Source organism: Ornithodoros turicata, chromosome 8, assembly GCF_037126465.1.
Source record: "Ornithodoros turicata isolate Travis chromosome 8, ASM3712646v1, whole genome shotgun sequence".
In the NCBI taxonomy this organism is placed as follows: Eukaryota; Metazoa; Arthropoda; class Arachnida; order Ixodida; family Argasidae; genus Ornithodoros; species Ornithodoros turicata.
This window is the reverse complement of record NC_088208.1, coordinates 18,273,049-18,292,601: the sequence shown is the minus strand read 5'-3', so window position 1 is coordinate 18,292,601 and position 19,553 is coordinate 18,273,049. Positions and strand designations below refer to the sequence as shown.

The 19,553-nt window shown below is 46.8% G+C and overlaps 2 protein-coding genes and 1 long non-coding RNA gene across 10 annotated transcripts in view; all 3 read left to right on the top strand.

Annotated features, from left to right (window-relative positions):
* Positions 1–4,464, top strand: part of LOC135366588 (uncharacterized) — an 83,109-nt gene extending 78,645 nt beyond the window's left edge. For all 8 annotated transcript variants that reach the window (XM_064599356.1, XM_064599360.1, XM_064599359.1 and 5 more), the window contains 6 exons: positions 790–954; positions 1,027–1,213; positions 1,288–1,506; positions 1,607–1,778; positions 1,957–2,081; positions 2,658–4,464. The gene's annotated coding sequence lies outside the window, so the exon portion shown is untranslated. The remainder of the gene's footprint in view (positions 1–789; positions 955–1,026; positions 1,214–1,287; positions 1,507–1,606; positions 1,779–1,956; positions 2,082–2,657) is intronic.
* Positions 4,465–9,246: 4,782 nt separating this feature from the next.
* Positions 9,247–10,589, top strand: LOC135367541 (uncharacterized). The gene is made up of 2 exons (XM_064600835.1): positions 9,247–9,465; positions 10,083–10,589. Exons 1-2 carry the CDS (start codon positions 9,247–9,249, stop codon positions 10,587–10,589), a joined length of 726 nt encoding a protein of 241 aa, XP_064456905.1.
* A 4,339-nt stretch (positions 10,590–14,928) lies between these two features.
* Positions 14,929–19,132, top strand: LOC135366586 (uncharacterized). The gene is made up of 2 exons (XR_010414228.1): positions 14,929–18,577; positions 18,642–19,132. It is a non-coding gene; the product is annotated as an uncharacterized LOC135366586 (long non-coding RNA).
* Positions 19,133–19,553: the final 421 nt, after the last annotated feature.

Below are 19,553 nucleotides of genomic sequence, written 5' to 3'. Positions count from 1 at the left end.
GTAACATACCCTTACACTTTGTGTAGGGCATTATCCTGTACATTATTCATTCTATATATTCAATAATATTTAGCGAGATGTGCCGCACCCTGCCAATTGCAAGCTCTTTTCAACAGATCATATGGCTTATGGGCGTGAAATTACAGCACACTGATGCGCTGCCTGACTTCTTTTTTAATTTACATAGACTCGACCCAAAGGATACTTCGTACCGCCCAGATGAAGCTTCTGGAGGCGACATGTATGCATCTAATTTTGATTTAAAAGTCCGGGGTTTACACGACTTTCCTGTTGCAGGTCTTTCAACATTGTGGAAGAGCCAGAAGTTGGGACTGCAGAAGAACCGAAGTATATTGTCTTTGAGTCCTGTCTCAAGCAGTTGCTCCAAAGGTGCCCGCAGTGCTCAGCCCCAGACTGTGAAGTTTCCCTTAGCTGCATTGGCACTATGGTGAAGGCAACTATCAGCTGTCCAAACTCCCACATCACAAAGTGGTGCAGCCAGCCATCGATCCAAGGGAAACCGCTTGGGAACATTCTATTGTGCTGTGCAATATTTTTTTCTGGTGGCAGTCCAACACAACTGCTACGAATGTTCTCCTTCATGGGCATTAGAACCATACAGAAGACACAATTATTCAAGTTCCAGCGTTGTTACATGCTGCCTGCTGTTACTGAGGTCTCAATTCACGATTTTAGACATTATCTAGAATTTATATTGAGCACATATACATAATCTTAGTTTTCAATGCTACTGGTACTGAATCGATTTGTTTTTGGTAACTTGTGCAGGTGTGGCAGTCAGAGCAACCACAGCTGCTGCAACAGTTGAAGGGAAGGTAGCTATGCCTCGCGGGTGATGGTAGGGCCGATTCACCTGGTAATTCAGCTGACTTCGGCACGTATTCACTGCTGGAAGCTGACCTCAACCGAATTATCCATGTGGAGCTTGTCAAGGTATTACATGTTATGAGAGTAGCCACATCTATGCAATCGCTTGTGTACAATGCTCAATTATTTTAATCGCAGTCCACTGGAATTAGTTCCAGCAACCGCATGGAGAGGGAAGGCCTAGAGGGAGCCCTGGCATTCCTCAACCAGCAGGATGTGTCCATCTCTATGCTTGTCACTGACAGGCACACTGAGGTGAAAGCATTTATGAAGCGGACCTACCCTACCATAAGACGTCGGTTTGATGTGTGGCGTGTTGCCAAAGGTAATACACATGGTCGTCCCTTGCTACGGGGAAACAAAATCTGTGCAGGATATAAACCTTTCAGGACTTTCTAGGCATAAAAAAGAAACTGGTTGCAGCAGCTGCGGGTAAAAGGCACAACGTTATTCAGAAATGGTGCCCAACCACCGTGCGCCATCTTTACTGGTGTGCACGTACCAGCAACGACGATGGAGCCTTGGTGCTAGCAAAGTGGAGGACCATACTACGACATCTGCCAGATATACACGAGCACCCAGACTCCCTGCACCCAAGTGTGCCCATGGCGACTTAGGGTAAGTTTGCTTTGAGCGTGTTTTGGGCTTTGCATTTGCTCAGCTACAGCTGCTTTACACTACAAATGTGTCGAATTGTACCTTGCTTTCTGATTACCAGAGATAGGCACCTATGAGAAGCTGAAAGGTATCGTGGCATCACCACATCTGCTAAAGGACGTGCCTCAGCTATCTCCCGACAGACAGACATTTGGCCTCGAGTGATTCCACGGGCTGATCATCCACTTTGCTCCAAAGGCATGGAAGCTGTCATATGATGGAATGCTGGCTCGGTAAATTTCTTAGTCTTAGTTCACTTTTAAGGTTCAGGCATCACTGGATGCAAAAACCTGAACTAGGATATATATCCTGCATTTTACATATGTATAGGTATCAAGCATAAGACTGCATTGTTACAACTTCATTTTTGAGAGCAGCAAAAAGCCTCACAGATGTTTCTGATATTTCTAGATCTTACATCGCTGCCATGCATTACAACTACAATGCTGACCGGCAAGTGGCCAAGCACATTGTCAAGTGCTCTAAAGCACAAAAGCGCTGGACAGTCGTCGGTGTGAAAGGAAAGGCATCATATGGTGAGGCTGGGTCCTTGCAGTTTACTGCCATGTGTCCAGGGGGCTTAATCGCTTCATCGTCGTTACGGTCGTTACAAGCTAACGAGTGGCGGGAAATTCAAAAAGGTGGGCACGTGACACATTGCGCGTGACGTGTACCACATCCTTCACGTATCGCGCGAAGAGCGCCGTGCACGTGTTTTATCACGTGCCCACCTTTTTAAATTTCCCGCCCGCCATTTTGAATTTCCCGCCACTCGTTAGCTTGTAACGACCGTAACGACGATGAAGCGATTAAGCCCCCAGGTCTTTTTAAATTAACTTCACTAGGTAACTGCTGCAATTTATGAGGTAAAATTCTCTTCCACTGACTGATGGTGACACCACTATGAATGAGGATATTGCATTACTGCGCGTTATCCAGTACACAGAGTTTTCTGACATTGGCTAGTTTTTATCACCTGGCTATGTGGTCAATATTCTGTGAAATGTGGGGCTTCCTAATATGCTGGATAATCTGAAATGGCATAGTGAAATAACACATTTCTTGTTGTTGCTTTTACTTTTGATGAGATGCATGAGTTTGCGCTCTTGCAGGCTACGTCCAGAAGTTGATTGACCGTGTGCTGGAACTCGTCTCACAATGGCCTTCATACCGAGTGGCTGAGGAGGCTGTTGCACGAACGAGGCAGGAAACACTGAGTTGCAAATATGGCCCAAAACCAAGCCTTGACCAGGCACAGCAGGAGCACCGTCGTCGCTATAGCTGCTAAGTGCGCTCGGTTACAGTTGCTATTAGATGCCAAGGGAGACCAATAGCTTCAACCGTTTCAGCATGCTCTGTGTTCACCTCATGGGGTATAGGACTCGGATACATGTACAGTTTGGCATTTCTGCACCACTTGTTAATACGTTGGCCCTGAAGTTTTATGCTTTTATTTCCTTTCTTCAAATTCAGGGGTGAAAAATAGTCCAATAATTCCATGCAACAAATCGTGGAAATTAAGGTTCAAAAATAATCATCGGACTGCATTTGGAGAGTAAGTAGCATTCCAGAGCTTAAGATGAAGCCCTGTTATACGGAAATTTGCCAGCCTTTCTTTGCCAGTGCAGTCTTCATTGTTGTACACACACCCCTTGCTCTTTAAATTTTTCACAGTTGTCACCTGGTTCCAAAGTAGTGTCTTTTGATGCTGTCCTATGAAAAGCATGTGTCGGCCGCCCCTACACAAAGGTTGTACCCATTCGGCATGTCCAAAAAAAAATGAGCTGCACCCTTGATGACCTTGCATAGAAAGAGAAACCTGCCTACTGCAGCGGGTGGCCAGCAATGAGCCGGACACTACTGTTATGAGACGACTGGGGCAGAGCAGCAACTGCTTGCATTATTTGCTAGTATCTCTGCCCCTGCTTGGATTACACTCAGAAGCTTTCATACAAACTTTGATCATCCGATGGGAACCATGGGTCGTTGGGTGGTTTAGGCCTACGTTAACATTCGTGGTCAGAAGTTTGGAGAGGTGGTGAACTGCCTATTTTGTGAGTGATTAGGATGTCACTGCCTTGAGGGTTTTGCTTGTAGCTATAGTGTTCAACTTGAAACAGGTGAGCCATGTTTTGGAGTGCAAAGTCAAGGAAAAATTGGGCTAAACACTAAAGCTTGAGGATGTGTTGTGATCAAGCTGCTAGAAAACACAGTTAAGTTCTACCCCTGACACACCTGCATACTTAGGGCCCTATTTCTCAAGGCATTATGAAAATTCTGCAGGTGAAAATACAAAATACTGACTCAGGGCTGTTTCCACCGTTTCTGTTTGGCACAACTTACTGCCCTGCCCACTAATGCGGTTGAGATAAAAGGCTCTCAATGCACTCATTTTTCAGCGGTGTCATCTTTATTGTGGAATTGACCAAAGTTATTATTTTGCTTAGGACAGATATAGTACGTAATATGCAGCAAACTCATGACATAGCAACGCTTAGTACCCTACATCCCTCCAAAGCATCTGTTTGAGGTACGTAGCATTCGGACCTGTATCATACACGTGGACACTGAAGCGGTTGTGCTGGCCTGGGCCACAGCTGTACATAACCAGGGGCTATTTTTGTGGTCATTGTGTTAGAAACAGGTGACAGTCGAGAAAGCACCTCTTTCTCGCTCAAGCAGCAGAAAAATTGTGCTCGTTTTTATTGTGTCGCTTTATTCATGAAGCGTTCTTGGAAGCTTAATTTTCTTCACTCTGTGTATAAAGTGTATCGTGAAGAGTAATCGGTTAAAAGTGTGTGCTTAACAAATTGTCAATATGTAGCGTGTTATATGTATGTGTCGTTGGGGTAGAGTATCGCCTGTTGCGATGAAACTCCCCACTCTCCAAGGCCGAAAATAAAGTTGTTGTTGTTGTTGTATGTGTCGTATGCAATGCCTTTTGTACATTGACACAACTCACAGAGCTGGCCAAGTGACTGGGGGTTAGTCATTTAAGTTTTGTTTATAACTTAGGTAGCAGTGAGTCACCTCTGGAGTGGGGAAGTGAATTGGACATGCACTGTGCAGATGTTACCCAGGTGCCACTCGACTTGTAAGTCAGGATAGCAGTGGTGGATGATCACGATAAGGGGGAAGAATATTTGTGTTCTCCGAAGTCCATCCCCAGAGTGTTGAGTGTAGTCGGATTCTTGAGTTCTCATAAACTAAGGGGATTTACATAGTGCCAGCATTAGGAACAGACATTCCCACAGAAAAAGGTCATGAAGTGAAAACCAGTGTCATTCTCCATGTTCCTTTGTTTTACCTTCTGCTACGACTCCGTGGGCCATGCAGGGTACAGTGAAACCATCACTGTACAGTGAAACCTCTTTACAGCATGCTTGGTGGGGGACGCAGAAGAGCTACGCATTAAGCAGCAGTACAGTTTAACAGGGTCACATTATATACACGGGAAGTAAGTCTGGTGATCAGCATTACTGCATTTAAAGGAGAACTACTGTTTAAGAGGGTATGCTTTAACAAGGTTTCACGTTAAAGGTGCAAACATTGCTCGTGTTCATTGCTGGGTGTGAATGGCTTCCATGTTGTGACCTACTCTAAGATGAATTGCCATGCATCGAATTGTCCATGACAAAGTTTGCTTATAGTTGGGACATGCTATCATTGTGCGCTACTAGGCTGCCATTTTCTCCTTCTAGAAGCACAACATGGTATGGTACGTACATCTTGCCTGTGAAAAACAATGCATATGTGGTTGCCTGAACGGGTCCCACACAAGCCACGGACAACGTTATTGAGCTAGTGTGACTCTGGCTTTGTCCTTCATTCTAATATATGGTTAAAAAGTAATGGCAACAGTAACATGTTACATTGTTGCCGTGTAACTGATTATATAGTAAATCAACTTGCTATGGTAAACAATTGGGCATGGTTATCAGTAACTGTGATAAGTTATTTGTAGCAACAGGCACAGCTCTGGCATGTGCACTCAATGGTAACAACCTACACAAAGGAAGCTATTGACCAGAATTTCCTTGCACTGTGTTGTTCCGAATTAAGCGTGCAGAGGACAGTACATGGTGCGCATAATAGCGTGTGTCATGGTGCATCAAGCACATTTCGGATGTGCATGAAGTTCTCCCCGGCTAATGTCTGGTTGATGTCGGCACACTTTATTTGTCTGTTGATAGTTCACCCAGTGATACTCTTCATTTACAAATGTTCAGTGCGCTCCCACGATTACACATTGCACTTGCGATGGTGCATGTCCTTTGTACATATTACATGCATTTGCACATATTTCTAAAACCAGTACATACATTGAAGTAAAAACTACACAAATTTTGTGTGTGATTGGTGATTGCACAGGCACTGTCTACACTCCCTAACTGCAGGATATTTTTCTTTTTCTTGAAGCTAACTAAAGCAGCATTATGCTTTGTAGCCAGTATGTATGACAGCTCTGCCCTAAAAAGACCGTTTTTGCTGACCACTGTGCATCCAAGTGTGAAGTGGGATGCTTGTGGCATCTGTATTAATGTATGCGCGGTGCTATGCGTGTATGAGCACGCATATAATAAAGGGATAGCCGTACGAGTACATGTGTAGGAACAATGAAAACTTGCAGTATCAGCCTCCGCGCTGTGTTACCTAGTCGGGTAGCCTTTCTTCATGTAAATGCAAGACACATTTTTGCTTATTGCTGTAGACGTTGTTGCAGACGGGCTTGCAGCATGGTGTATGGGCGCAGTGGTACATACTCTACAGCCGCGTCCGCGGGTACCTGAGGAGGACTGGCAGAGCTGGCTAGGTGTGGCTGTCCAAACCGCGCAGTTCCATGTATGACGTCCCAAGTGGAACCGCCGCCCGGTAGTTTCGGTTTGAATTTTCTCAATTTTCTCACGAGGGAGTACGGAAATTTGGAAACCAATGTGCGTTTATGAATGAAGTTCGGACCACGGTTCTGAATATCACAACGTCTCCACACTTTCGGAACAGCAGCGGAGATGCACTTTAAGTCCGCTGCAATCACAAAAAACGCGACATCGCAAACCGAAACCGAGAGTTAAAACACGTAATGACAGTGCGCCGCAGCAATAAATTCCGGTTGTGGTGTTCAGCAGTGGAACGAAATAATTATTTCGTTCCACTGCTGAACACCACAAGCGGTTAAGTCCTTGCTCCTCCACTAATTTGGAGATGCAGTCAGACATTCCAGATTCGAAGGCAAAACGTTCAAGTCACTGAGTTTTTAGTGCCTACAGATTTTTAGCTCGACCTACAGATTTTTCGGACTCGGATCTACAGATAAATTTTTTTAACGTGTGGCAACACTGCCATAGAGTTAATATAGGAAGACTCTAGAGAACGTACTTGGCGCGCCGTCAATGGGATTCTCCTATCCCCGAGCGTGACCGCCCGGGCGCAGCCATCCGTTGGTCATGGACAGTGTTAGTGGGCGAATTTCAGCCCCTAACTACAGCGGAGCTGCTCCGTTTGTTGCCAACCCTGCGCAGTCACGTGGGATGACCGAAACTGACGCCTATGAACGACGGACGCGAACGGTATCGGCAGGGAACACTGCAAATCACGAACAACGTCAGGGAGGAATACAACAAGACTGCAAATATGGCAGAGAGCGACGGAAGGAAGAATGACAGCAACAGCGGTGCAACAGAACCGGACCAGAGTGAGATCAGACGCACAATCACGGGATGCATGATGGACGCCAGTCCCACCAAGTAAAGTCCCAAGTAGCAACAGGAAAGCGAGTGGCGATATTAGTGGGCGACTCTAATATGAGACGCATGACCGAAACAATAGGCCGAATAACACAGAACACAGATGATGTAAAAATATGTGTAAAAGGCGGAGCGGGAGTGGAACAAATTCTCCAACAAGCTGCTCTCCAGATGAAAAAAGTGGGAGCAAATGACGCCCTAATTATAATCCAAGCTGGAACAAATTATCTTCTAACAGGTACCCCAGCTGACGTGGTAGCAAGTGAGTTGAAGGAGTGGGTGACGTGGGCAGCTGCAGAGCACCCCAATGTGGCTTTCGAGTTATGCACAATTCCTGGCATTTATCAGCAGGGACCTGAACTACAAGCTGCTGCAACAGACCTTAACAAGGCTATATATAGGATCAACAGAGAGGAGAACAGCAGCACCAACGTCAGCTTGATAAAAACACCATGGTGGCCAGAAGCTATGGATACTGATGGCATCCATTATAACGAGCAAGCATCCACTAGACTAGCCTTTAGGTTGGGAAACAAGGAGGCAGCTTTTTTAGATCTCCCGACTGTATATATTCCGACCCCAGACTATGTGGGAAGACCACGACAAAGAAGATCTCCCCATCGGAAAACCACAGACCTGGTGGAGGTACTAATAAGTGCCCTAAGAAGATGCAGGGAAGAACCCCCTCACAGGAGGTGGTAGGACCGGCAACACAAAATGATAGTCAAACAAAGGCAAACAACCAGGCAAAAGGGGGCAGACACAGGAGAAGAAGGGCACGACGGAAAATAACAATAGCATTCCTGAACATACAGGGAGGACGTAGAGAGCAAAAATGGACAGAGGTAGAGGACATGATAAATACAGGTGCAATAGATATCTATGGAATTGCAGAAACGCACCTAAGGAATGAAGAAGTACCCCCCCCCCCTACATGGCAATATGCGATGGGAAGCATGCAATAGGTCAGATGGAGAAAGATTAGGGGGGGGTTTAAAAGTCATCACTGGAAATAACATGAGATGGAGCCGCACAAAGTTGCAGTGCAAAGAACATATGTGGATATGAGGGTCGATTGGAAAAAGCTATGTATACTTAGCAGTGGTCTATCTATGGACTGGACGGAATTCCCAAACCCAGAATGACGAAATACTAAAGTGTTTGGACCATGACATTACAGAACTACGGAACAAAGGGGAAATACTCATTATGGGAGATTTCAACGCCCATATAGAGGAGCTGGACGGACAAACCGATCGCCAGGGCATTGAACTGAAGAACTTTATAGACAAACATAACCTCATCTTGGGAAACCTCATGGGCAAATGCAAAGGGGAATATACGCGGAGTGCCAGGGGGAGGAGGAGTTGTATAGACTATTGTCTCCTGTCCCCTCAGTTAGCAAGGAAAGTAAATGAGATCCATGTGGATGAAGAAGGGTTGTGGAGTGTAGGTAGTGACCACAATGGAATTTCAATCTCTTTTGAGAGCAGACAACGAAACCCACCACAAAGTAAGAGAACAAGAATTGCACCAGAACAAGAAGAAGATATTGCATTAAAGCTGGAGAACCAGGACCTAACAAGCATAACATATCAAGACTGGACAGCCCTTCTGGCAACTCAAGGAAGGACAAAAGAAGTGGAACTTGAACCCAGCAGCAAAAGATTAAAGAAATGGTGGGATAAAGAGGTTAAAGGTAGCATTAAGAAAAGAAAAGAAGCACTATCCCTACATAGGAAAGCAGTAAAGGATCAGGAAACTCACTTAATTGAGACAACGTGGCAAGAGTACCGCAAGTAGAAACAGGAAGCGGCTGAATTAATACAGCACAAAATCAGGCAGGTGGACCTAGACTTCATTGGATCATTAAGAACATCAGGAAAGAAAGCACCAACAAAGGAAGTATATTAAGTCCCTATCACGAAAAAACAAGACCAACGGCCATGACCCCCAGATGGGCCCATGCACGGAAAAGGAGCTGGAGACCTTGCAGGACTGGATGACTCAACAAATGGCCGGCGAACCGAAACCCATGGCAACGGAAACACATATAGAAGCAACGGATGGGGTAACAGTGGCCGGGATGGACATGGTCACACAACAGGAAGTTAGAAGGGCGCTGCGTAAACTCGATGCTAGCAGTAGCAGAGGCCCAGATGCAGTATCCCCAAAGGTACTCAAGGAATTGGGCCCAAAAGGAAGAGAACATTTGAGAAAACTATTCAATGAAGTTATCACAACATGCCCTAGTACCAATAGAATGGAAGAAGGCACATATCACGATTACCGTCCCATCGCCGTAACTTCATCAATCTACAGGACATTTGCAAGAATAGTTGGGAGCAGACGAGAAGAACAATTGAGCAAAGGGGAATTTTCGGAGAAATGCAAAATGGGTTCAGGAAGGAGCGAAGACTGGAGGACAATATATTTATTCTTACACAGCTATTGGATATCACAAAAAGGCAAAAGAGAAGCTTGTACCTGGCATTTCTAGATATTAGGAAAGCTTATGACTCAGTAGTACATGACATACTATGGAACGTACTAAAAAGCTACAGTATGGACAATGACCTTATAAAAATTGTACAAGCTCTATATAATGGCATCACTGCATCAGCAAAGTGGAAGGGAAGATTCACTGGCTCGATCGAAGTTAAGAAAGGACTAAGGCAAGGCTGCCCCATATCGCCGATACTATTCAACCTATACATTGCCGAGCTAGAAGAAAGACTAAAGACGATAAACGTGGGAATAAAGCTAAACTATTGGGACAATGGGACACAACAGGTGCTGACAATCCCTGGGCTTTTATACGCAGATGACCTTGTGCTGATTTCGGAAGAAAAGAAAGAGTTGCAAGAGATGCTAAATCAATGCGGAAAATTTGCGGAGGAGAGAGGTCTGCAATTTAACACAAAAAAATCTGCCATACTGAGCTGGGATGAAAAGGACGATGGAATAGAACTTACTGTTCAGGGAACAGCCATACCATACCAGGAAACGTACACCTACCTCGGCATCGACATAGCAACTACACAGACCAGCCTCCAAGATTATGAGCAAAAGATACGAGCAAAAGCACAGCAGGCAATCAAGTACCTGAACAGGATGGCACGATGGAGTTTCCACTATCCATTGGTGCTACGAGAACTATGGAAAACAGTGGTAGTCCCCACAATTACATATGCCAATGGAGCAGTCTGCATATACTCAAACACAAGAGAATTTCTAGAACGCAAACAACGAGAGATAGGAAGAATGGCCCTGAGAGGCCACAGAAGTAGTATAGATTAAGACTGTATAATAACCGTTACGTACAACGACATCCTTTTGCTAATCCAAGATGTCCGATTCTAATCCGATTCTAAGCCAAAATCGAGTTCTAAGCCAACACAATCCACTTGTAATCCACGCACAATCCAAATCCAAAGCCATCCACCATAATGGCTAGCAGGTCCTGATTGGCCTTCACCGGCGCCCGCCAGATGGTGCGCCGATCGCTCGGCGGTGGCTTCAGATGGTTCTAACCCAATTGGGTATCTCATACATCCAAACTTACCTCGTGCCACCAGATGGCGCGACGCAGGTGCATCAACTCCGCGCGATTCCGCTTCGAGGCGTCACACGACTGCGCGAGCTTCAGGAACTATGTCAGGAAGAAATAAGAGTCCTGGAGACGATCATCAATCGCGCTAGGAGCTATGGATGAAAATAAAGATGCATCACACCTCGCTACACAGTCTGCTCGAGTTATTCCACGATGCGCATGCAGTTCCAGTACCCCGCTCAAATTCTCATCTCCGGCGCGTCCATGTGTGGCAATACGGGGCTCACGCAGAATATAATGAGACACCCCGAATTATGTAGCATTTCACCGCAGAAGATACTCTACGTACGAAAGTATGCAACCGGCTGGGAAAAAGATTTCGACGGTGTGGAGTTTATGGGCAGGATACCCGCAGAATGAGATGAGCGATATCCCACTCTCATAGTCCTTGACGATCAAATCATGGAAAAGGGGGTTCTATCGGAGGTAGAGTCGTTGTTTGTACGTGGTAGCCACCATAAGAATCCGTCTGTGATCCTGATCACACAAGCCTCCTTCTATCACAACGCCGCTCGCGCAACGAGCGATATCGCTGAACGCCAGTTATATCATATTGTTCCGGAACACTCGGTCCGTACAACAGATCGAAACCTTCGGACGTCAAGTATTATCGCATGGATGTAAAACGGATCTGTGCCAAACTCCACTGGATATCCAAACGTCCCGGGCGAGATATCTTACGGATATTTGCTGGATGTATCTGGTTTGCTGGGCGGATTTGGCATTCCGACGGTATACAGGTCGCACCTGTACCAGAGGGGAGGCAATTTCTTTTCTCAGCTCGGGCGTTTCGCTATTCCGCTCTTTAAACGCGTATCGCCCTACTTAAAAAAGACGGCTGTTGCGGCCGCTAAGCGCGTGGCCAAAAATCTGTAGGAGGGAGACTCTTTCCGAAGTGCGCTTAAAAGATCGGCGAAAGATACGGCCGTGAAATTCTCCGCGACCTCGGAGGGGCTGGCGGGCGAAGAAAGAGGAGAAAACCGGACGTCTTCGACGGCATAAATCACGCTGGTTGCGCGGCCACAATTTAGTTGTGAGATGGACACGATTAATGTCGTACATCCCGACACTCCTCTGTTGGATAACACAGTTATTTTTCGTGCCGGGAACGCAGTGGCATATACTGAAGGGGGAATATGAGGTATTCTACCCGGTCGCTGACATATCCTCCGTCATAGAGTTCCAGCTTTCGAATTTGGGGCACCACTATATCGATTTGAACTCCGCGTACATAGTGACGAAAGTCCGCATCGTACGTGACGATGGTTCGCTACCGGAAACACACGCTGGCGATCGGACGACCTACGACGAGGTCTACCCCGTCAACGCGTTCGCCAGCTCGCTTTTCAAGAACATAGCCGTCTTCTTGAATCAGACCATGGTTACGAATAATGATTTGTATAGCTATAGAAGCTACCTGGATATTTTGCATCACGCCAGCACCACGGAGCAAAATACCGCTCATAAAGCGGGTCTGTACACGCAAGAAGAAGCGCGTCAATCGGAAAACAACATTCGCGCTCGTGGACCGACTGAACGATACAACCTCACATGAGGTGCCAAGACCATCGACCTGGTTTCCAAGATCAACTCGGATATTTTCCTGCAGCCTAAGCTACTCATATCGGGAGGGAAAATTAGGCTTGTTTTTTATCAAGGCTCCGATGCGTTCCGCATTATGAAGACCGATCAGGAGCACCACATGCATAAAGTGGAAATCATGAGCGCCACCTTGTACATAAAGAAAATCACTGTGTCTCCCAGCCTATTCCTCAGACACGAAACGGAATTGCAGCAGCGCAAGGCTCTCTACACACTGGCCGGAAGTGAATCGCGTATTCGTTCGCTACCAGTTGGCAACCTGGATGCATGCCTGGAAGATTTATTTCCAGAGAAGATACTGTCTAAGGTGGTGGTCGCATTCGTGCCCACCCTAGCCTAGCAGGGAGCATTCAATCGGGACCCGTATCGATTTGTGAACTGCGACATTGAGTCGGCGACGCTCACCGTGAACGGGATGCAGCGAATAGACACGTTCGACTTCAACAATAACCTGAACCACCGAAGCTACTTCAACCTCTTGGAGCAGCTGTGTGAGAAGCACGTCTCCTACGAATACGACCACTACGTTGGAAACAATTTCCTACTGTACTACGACCTGGATCCCGATCAATCCTCCGTCCACCTGTCACCGATCAGGCGTGGAAACGTTCGGCTGCAACTCAAGTTCCGACGTGCCTTAACCGAACCCACGACCGTATTGATACTGTCCGGGAGTGTACGAATTATGCCCATCGATAAGAACAGGAACGTCGCACTCGATTAGCGATGCTCGAGCAAGAAATCGAGAGACTCCTGAAGTACAACGATTACACTTCGGCACTCTTCCGCGGTGTATAAGCTCGAGACGATCGTCTGCCCGCGCTGGATAGACCGGGTATAATCGTGGTGAACACCGATCGACGTAAGCAAGCCGGGGAGCACTGAATTCTGTACGCGAAAATGAAGGATGACCTCATCTACTTTGATTCCTTCGGACTGCCACCCATCGAACTCGAGTTGAAACGCCTCACCGTCGACGAATATAATAATGTCTGTATTCAAAGCCTGTATTCTCCAATGTGTGGTGTGTACTGTTGTATCGTGGTGACATTGTTAGCAAAAGGGAAATCACTGAAGAGCATTGTATCGCTGTTTTCCGATAATCTCGCCGCTAATGACCTAAAATCGATAAAGCTGCTAGAAAAGTTGTTTGTCGCTTAAAAAAGTATGGTGTCCTTTATTCTCCCCCACCACAAACTATACTTGCTTAGTCAATGAATACGTGCTATAGCTCCCTATCATATCACTCTATCAATAGAGCTTCCCATCATATCAGCCTATCTTCCTAATCCATCACAACAACGCAACATTTTTTTCTCTTAAAATCAGAAATACATGTATTTTTATTTTACTGCTGATTACATTGGGACGCGGACTTTCGCTGGTCTCGCGGTCACTTCTTCTTCGCGTGAGTAAAGATGATGTCGGTCGATGCGACTCTTTTACCATCCCTGAATCTCTCCTTCTTCTCTAGTTTCAGATCTGGTAATTCTCGCATTTCTTGCAAATCTTCATCTGTGAGTCACTTAAAACGACTGGGCAGGTACACCTTTACGCGTTTATCATTGTCCATCAGGAGTTCCACGTACACGGACTCCCCGTACATAGTATCCACTTTGCGTAAGTCCGACACGTCGAGCTTTTCGTTCTTCGGAACAATGCTCATTTTCTGGATGTCCCCATCACCGGGTTTCTTTAGTTTATCCAGCTTCTCGAAAATAGATGACATATCTCTCAGTGCAAGTTTCTACGCACGCCAAATGAACTGAAAATGAGGACAACTATTACCTAACTTTCCTCATCTTGAAGACAATAGTGCAACATACCTTTCTCGTTGTGCGCTTCACCGGGAGTCGACCGACGGAAGTAGCTTCACAGACCTCAAATGAGTTGTATATATCGCGACTTTTATATAAAGCACCCCTGGAGGAGCGCAAGGGTGGTGCGATTTTGTTTACACAATCACGCAGGAACAGCATATGATATATGATGCGTGTGCGCGCGCGAAGGACATTTGGAACTTCTTGGAAACTGCATAAGCGAACCCTTTGTTTTTGGTTACAGAAAGCTTGTTTCGGCAATGAGCAGGTGGTCTGCTTTGACATGGGCTCGTAGGGATATTTTCCTTCAGATAGACTTGTCTCATCAGGCACAACAGTTTACTTTTGGTTTTAATACGCGCGGCCTCGGAAAACATGATTTACGAGGTGACCCAGTTTCTCGGAGAAAGCCTATTTACATGACCTTGACGCAACATTTTTTCGCTGGGGCCCGCCACGACAGGTGGAAGTGCGTTTTTGATATTAAACAGCTGGCACCATCATGTTGGTGCATGTATCAACGTGACCCAGTTTCTCGGAGAAACGATATTTACATCACCTTGACGCAACATTTTCTTCGATGGTGATAAAACAAAGCTCACTATTCTATAGTATAAACTCATTTCGGCCATGAAGTGCATTTTGATATAAAACAGGTGGCCCCAACGTGTTCGAACATGCAGCCGACTCATCCTCAAGGTGACCCAATCTCGTGGAGAAAGCGAAATCTGTTTACACCACCTTGAAACTTACGCATCGTTTTCTTCGACGGTGATAAAACAAAGCTCACCATAGAGTTCTCATTTTAACCATGACGGGTGGAAGTGCGTTTTGATATTAGACAGATGGCCCCAACGTGGCCTCATCCTCAAGGTGGCACATGATTTACGACCGTGTGGAAACAAGCGAGCCCCAACGTGTTGGCGCATGCAGCGCGGATGCTGGTTTATAAGCCGCGTGATCGCCTCAGGGGGGGAACAGTCTGCTTTCACTCGCTTCACAAGTAAGTTATTCCCTTTACTTGTTGCACATTTCTTAAGGATCGTTTATTTTCAGTGCCTCGGTGTGTATTCTGCTTTTTTGATCCTCACGATATTGAGGATGAAACGGACGACGATTCTCGGGACGATGCACCTCCTATACTGTCTGCTCATGTGATGCGATCGCACCCCGACGTGGATGCATCCTTCCTGCCCTTCTTCCAGACTGACGCCACATTTAGAGGTATCGTCAAAAGACATGCTATTGGCATCTGTTCACGATCAGGGAGTAGAGGATTTGCGACAATATTTAATGAGTCACTTTCACGATATGGTCGCTATATTGAGAGCGCAAAGAATACCCTTTAGGTTTTGCATTTGTTCCGATGTTTTAATTGTGAGGGAAACTCGGGGGGAGATAATCGCGCACATTGCCCACTTTATGGCGTTTGCTCGCGAAGTCCACAGCGACGGAGACGAATACCCTAATGGACACGATTCAGGAGTCCACGGGGCGCGTCGAAATTTATCAGCGGGAAGGGAGCGGGTTCGTGTGCACCGACGTCCAAAACGTTCAAATATGTATTCCCGCGGTGAAAACTAAAAAATTTGGATGCAATGGGGTGCTTCCCGATCCTTTGGCTAAGCGCAGGAACGTGCTGACGAATATTAATTTACTAGCACGTAAGGAGGGTGAGTGTTTTAAACACAATACGCTCGCCCTCCTGCACCCACAGGAAACGAATTTGTGGAAAAAATGTGAAAACTATGCAGCGGAGTACTGGTGCCCTAGTCGCTACCCCGTTTCCTACTCTGATCTGGATGAATTTGAAGACAAAAACAAGATATCCGTGTACGTATACCAGTATGTCGATCAGGGAGTGCACGTGTCGCGACCTCCAAAACTCGAGTATGAAAAGAAAATTCACTTATTGGCTATAGATGAACATTTTTTCGGAATCAAGTCTCTCGAGCGGTTACTGATGAGAGACAATAGGCGTTTCGTATGCGAGCGTTAACGAGGAAAAAAGCCTGTGCGCGAGCGTAAACGAAATCATATTGGAATTTTGCGAACCGGGCAAAAACTTTATAGAATTTACTAAAATACAGTACAAGCAGCAGTACAACTACGTCGTCGCGTTGGACACGGAGAGCGTTCTCGCGATTACATCGCGACGCTGTGCAACCCCTGTAACGTGGCGTGCACGACCCGGGAAAAACTGCCCATCATGGTACACAATCTGGCCTACGATTTGGCCGGACTACTGCGGGAATTTCACCTTCTCGAGTGGAAGCGAGCTCCCTTCATCGTGGCCAGTTCCATGGAAAAAATCGGATCGTTCGAAATTGGCACCTTCCTATTCAGAGATACCATGCAGTACCTAAATTCGACGCTGGGAGAGCTCGTGGAAACAGTCAAATCCATGGGGGCGCAGAGGCGTTCCAATGCCTGAAGCAGGTATTTGGAGACGACTACGAAATTTTGCTTCGTAAAGGTGTATTCCCGTACAGCCACGTTAGCTCGTTCGTGGTCTACGACGAATTAGCTCTGCCGGCAAAATCCGCCTTCCGAAACGATCTGACGGGGGAGGATATAAGCGACGAAGACTATCAGTACGCGCAGCACGTATTTGAACGTTTCAGATGCTCGAATCTGAGGGATTATAATGCATTGTACCTGAAAACGCATGCCCTGTTACATGCTGACGTAATGCAGCACTTCCGGCGCTTGTGCTACGACGCGCGTGGTTTGGAATTGCTTCATTGCGTTTCTCTGGCATCCTATTCGTGGCAATGCCCTCTAAATTACACGCGGGCAAAATTGGAACTGATCATCGACGAGGACATGTACCGGACCATCGAATCGGGTGTTAGAGGCGGGCTCTGTAAGCGAGCAGGCGTCATTTACGGGCTAACAACCCGCTGTGCAGTGGCTACGATCCCGATAAAGAGGAGGTGTACATTTAGTACATAGATTGCAACAATCTTTACGAATTCAGCATGATATAGCACCTCCCCGTCGGCGATTTCGAATGGGTCGAGGATTTTAGCTCCGTGGATTTTATGCGTCACCCCACGGATTCGGATGTGGGATACGTGTACGTGGGCGACTTGGAGTATCCAAAATCTATCCACGCGCTGACGCGGTACTTCCCCTGGCTCCCGAGAAGGCGGTCGTCCCGAAGGAATGGCTCTCACCATTCCAGCGAGGGCTCCTCGAAGAGTTAATGTATCAGCCGGCGAACAGCAAAAAGCTGCTGCTCACGTGCAAGGACAAGGTCGAGTATGTCGTTCATTACGCATAGAGTCACTAAATAAGCTACGCTAGCTTATTTAGTAACTCTAATTACGCGCTGCTCGCGCTCTATTGTAGACTGGGCATGCAGGTGACAAAAATTCACAGAATTCTAAAATTTCGTCAGGCACCATTCCTGCGTCCCTACATCAAGGACAATGTTGTCAGACGCGTCGCCTCGAGCACGACGTTCGAGAAAAATTTCTATAAAATCTCAAATAATATGGTCTTCGGGCGTACGCTGCTAAATAAATTTAATATGCTAGACATTCGAGTAGCCTTCGATGAGGAGACGGCGAGTCGCCTCGGGAGTCGGGCGGAATGCGCGCGAATGGAAATTTTGTCCCCTGATTGTGTCATGTACGAAATGCGCAAAAGAAAAGTGCGATGCGATTTCCCCCTGCAGATTGGCTTCACGATTTTAGAACTGAGTAAGTTAACCATGTACTCATTCTACTATGAAACCCTGTTGAGCAAGCTCACTTGTCCGGTGATTACCTGCTATTTTGACACGGACTCTCTGATCCTCAGCCTATTCTGCAAGGACTACGAAGATCAGTTACGTTCGATCGCCGACGACCATTTAGACTTGTCTTCCTTCGATCGTGATCATCCACTGTACAGTGAGAGGAATCGCGGTAGACTTCGCGCGTTCAAAAGTGAAACGGGTAGCGTACCCATTGAGGAAGTAATATGCTTGAAAGCCAAAATGTATTCCATCAAATTAGCCGGGGGAAAACAAATTGCAAGAGCTAAAGGGATCAAAAAGTACATTGTGCGCAAACACCTCCTCCATGATACGTACCGCGATACCCTATTCAAGCACGCCAGCGTATCGCACGAACAGGTGTCAATAGTGGGAAAGAAACAGTGCATGTACACCATCAGAAATGTGAAAAGAAGTCTGATGGCGTACGACGACAAACGATACCTCTACAATGACGTGGACTCCTACCCGTACGGAAGCTGCAAAAATGGTAAGCTCAAGTGGATGACGTAGATAGCGAGATTTCACCTGGTGTTCTTTCCCCCGCCGCACAGATAATGCAGAGGATGAGTAGGAGTAGCGTCATTTGACCTGCGTCACTGGAAGGATGTGGTACCTCGTTCTCTTCTCGCTCGTCTCGTGCGCGCTGGCGCTGGACGCCGGCAACTGTACTGCGAGCATCAAGCTGGAGAAGGATAAGCACACGTACGCGCACGAATGCCCTGGCGACATCTTGGCCATCAGAGAGTGGCACGTGGTACCTATGCGATCCGGCATTAACCTGAATAGGGACACCACTGGATCGCTGCGCACGTGCCTTCACTCGCTGGACGTGAGCGACAGCTACGAGATATCCAGTGCACGCGGAAGTGCCAGCTCATGGAGGACGAAATTTTTCTCAGCCGCTGTCCCGGAGACGTCTACATGATCCGTCACTTCCGTGGAACCACACCCAGCATCAAAGGAATCAACCTCTCCAAGACCACCATGCTTTTCCTCAAACATGTACTCAATAACCGTTCAAGGGTATTTTTTCCCTGTCTGTTCGATCTCGTAGAGCTATCTGAGATAGAGAACACAAAATTGGGCTAGAACCATCTGAAGCCACCGCTGAGCGATCGGCGCACCATCTCGCGGGCGCCGGTGAAGGCCAATCAGGACCTGCTAGCCATTATGGTGGGGCTTAGCGCGGGCCAATCGCCATGAAGAGATGGGTAAGTTTGAACATCTGAGATAAAGCCGCAGCGGGGCCGCTGCCATCTGGCGGGCACTAATGAAGGCTATGTTCAGCGGGGCTTAGTCAGCCAATCAGTGCGCTTAGAACGGGCCAATCGGTAGGCTTAAACGGGGGATGGCCAATCAGAGGGCTTAGAAAGTGTGGAAAATGTGGAGAGTGATCAGTAGGCTTAGAATGGACCAATCAGCGGAGCTGGTTAATTAGCATAAAGGGGCGGAGCTGTGCTCAG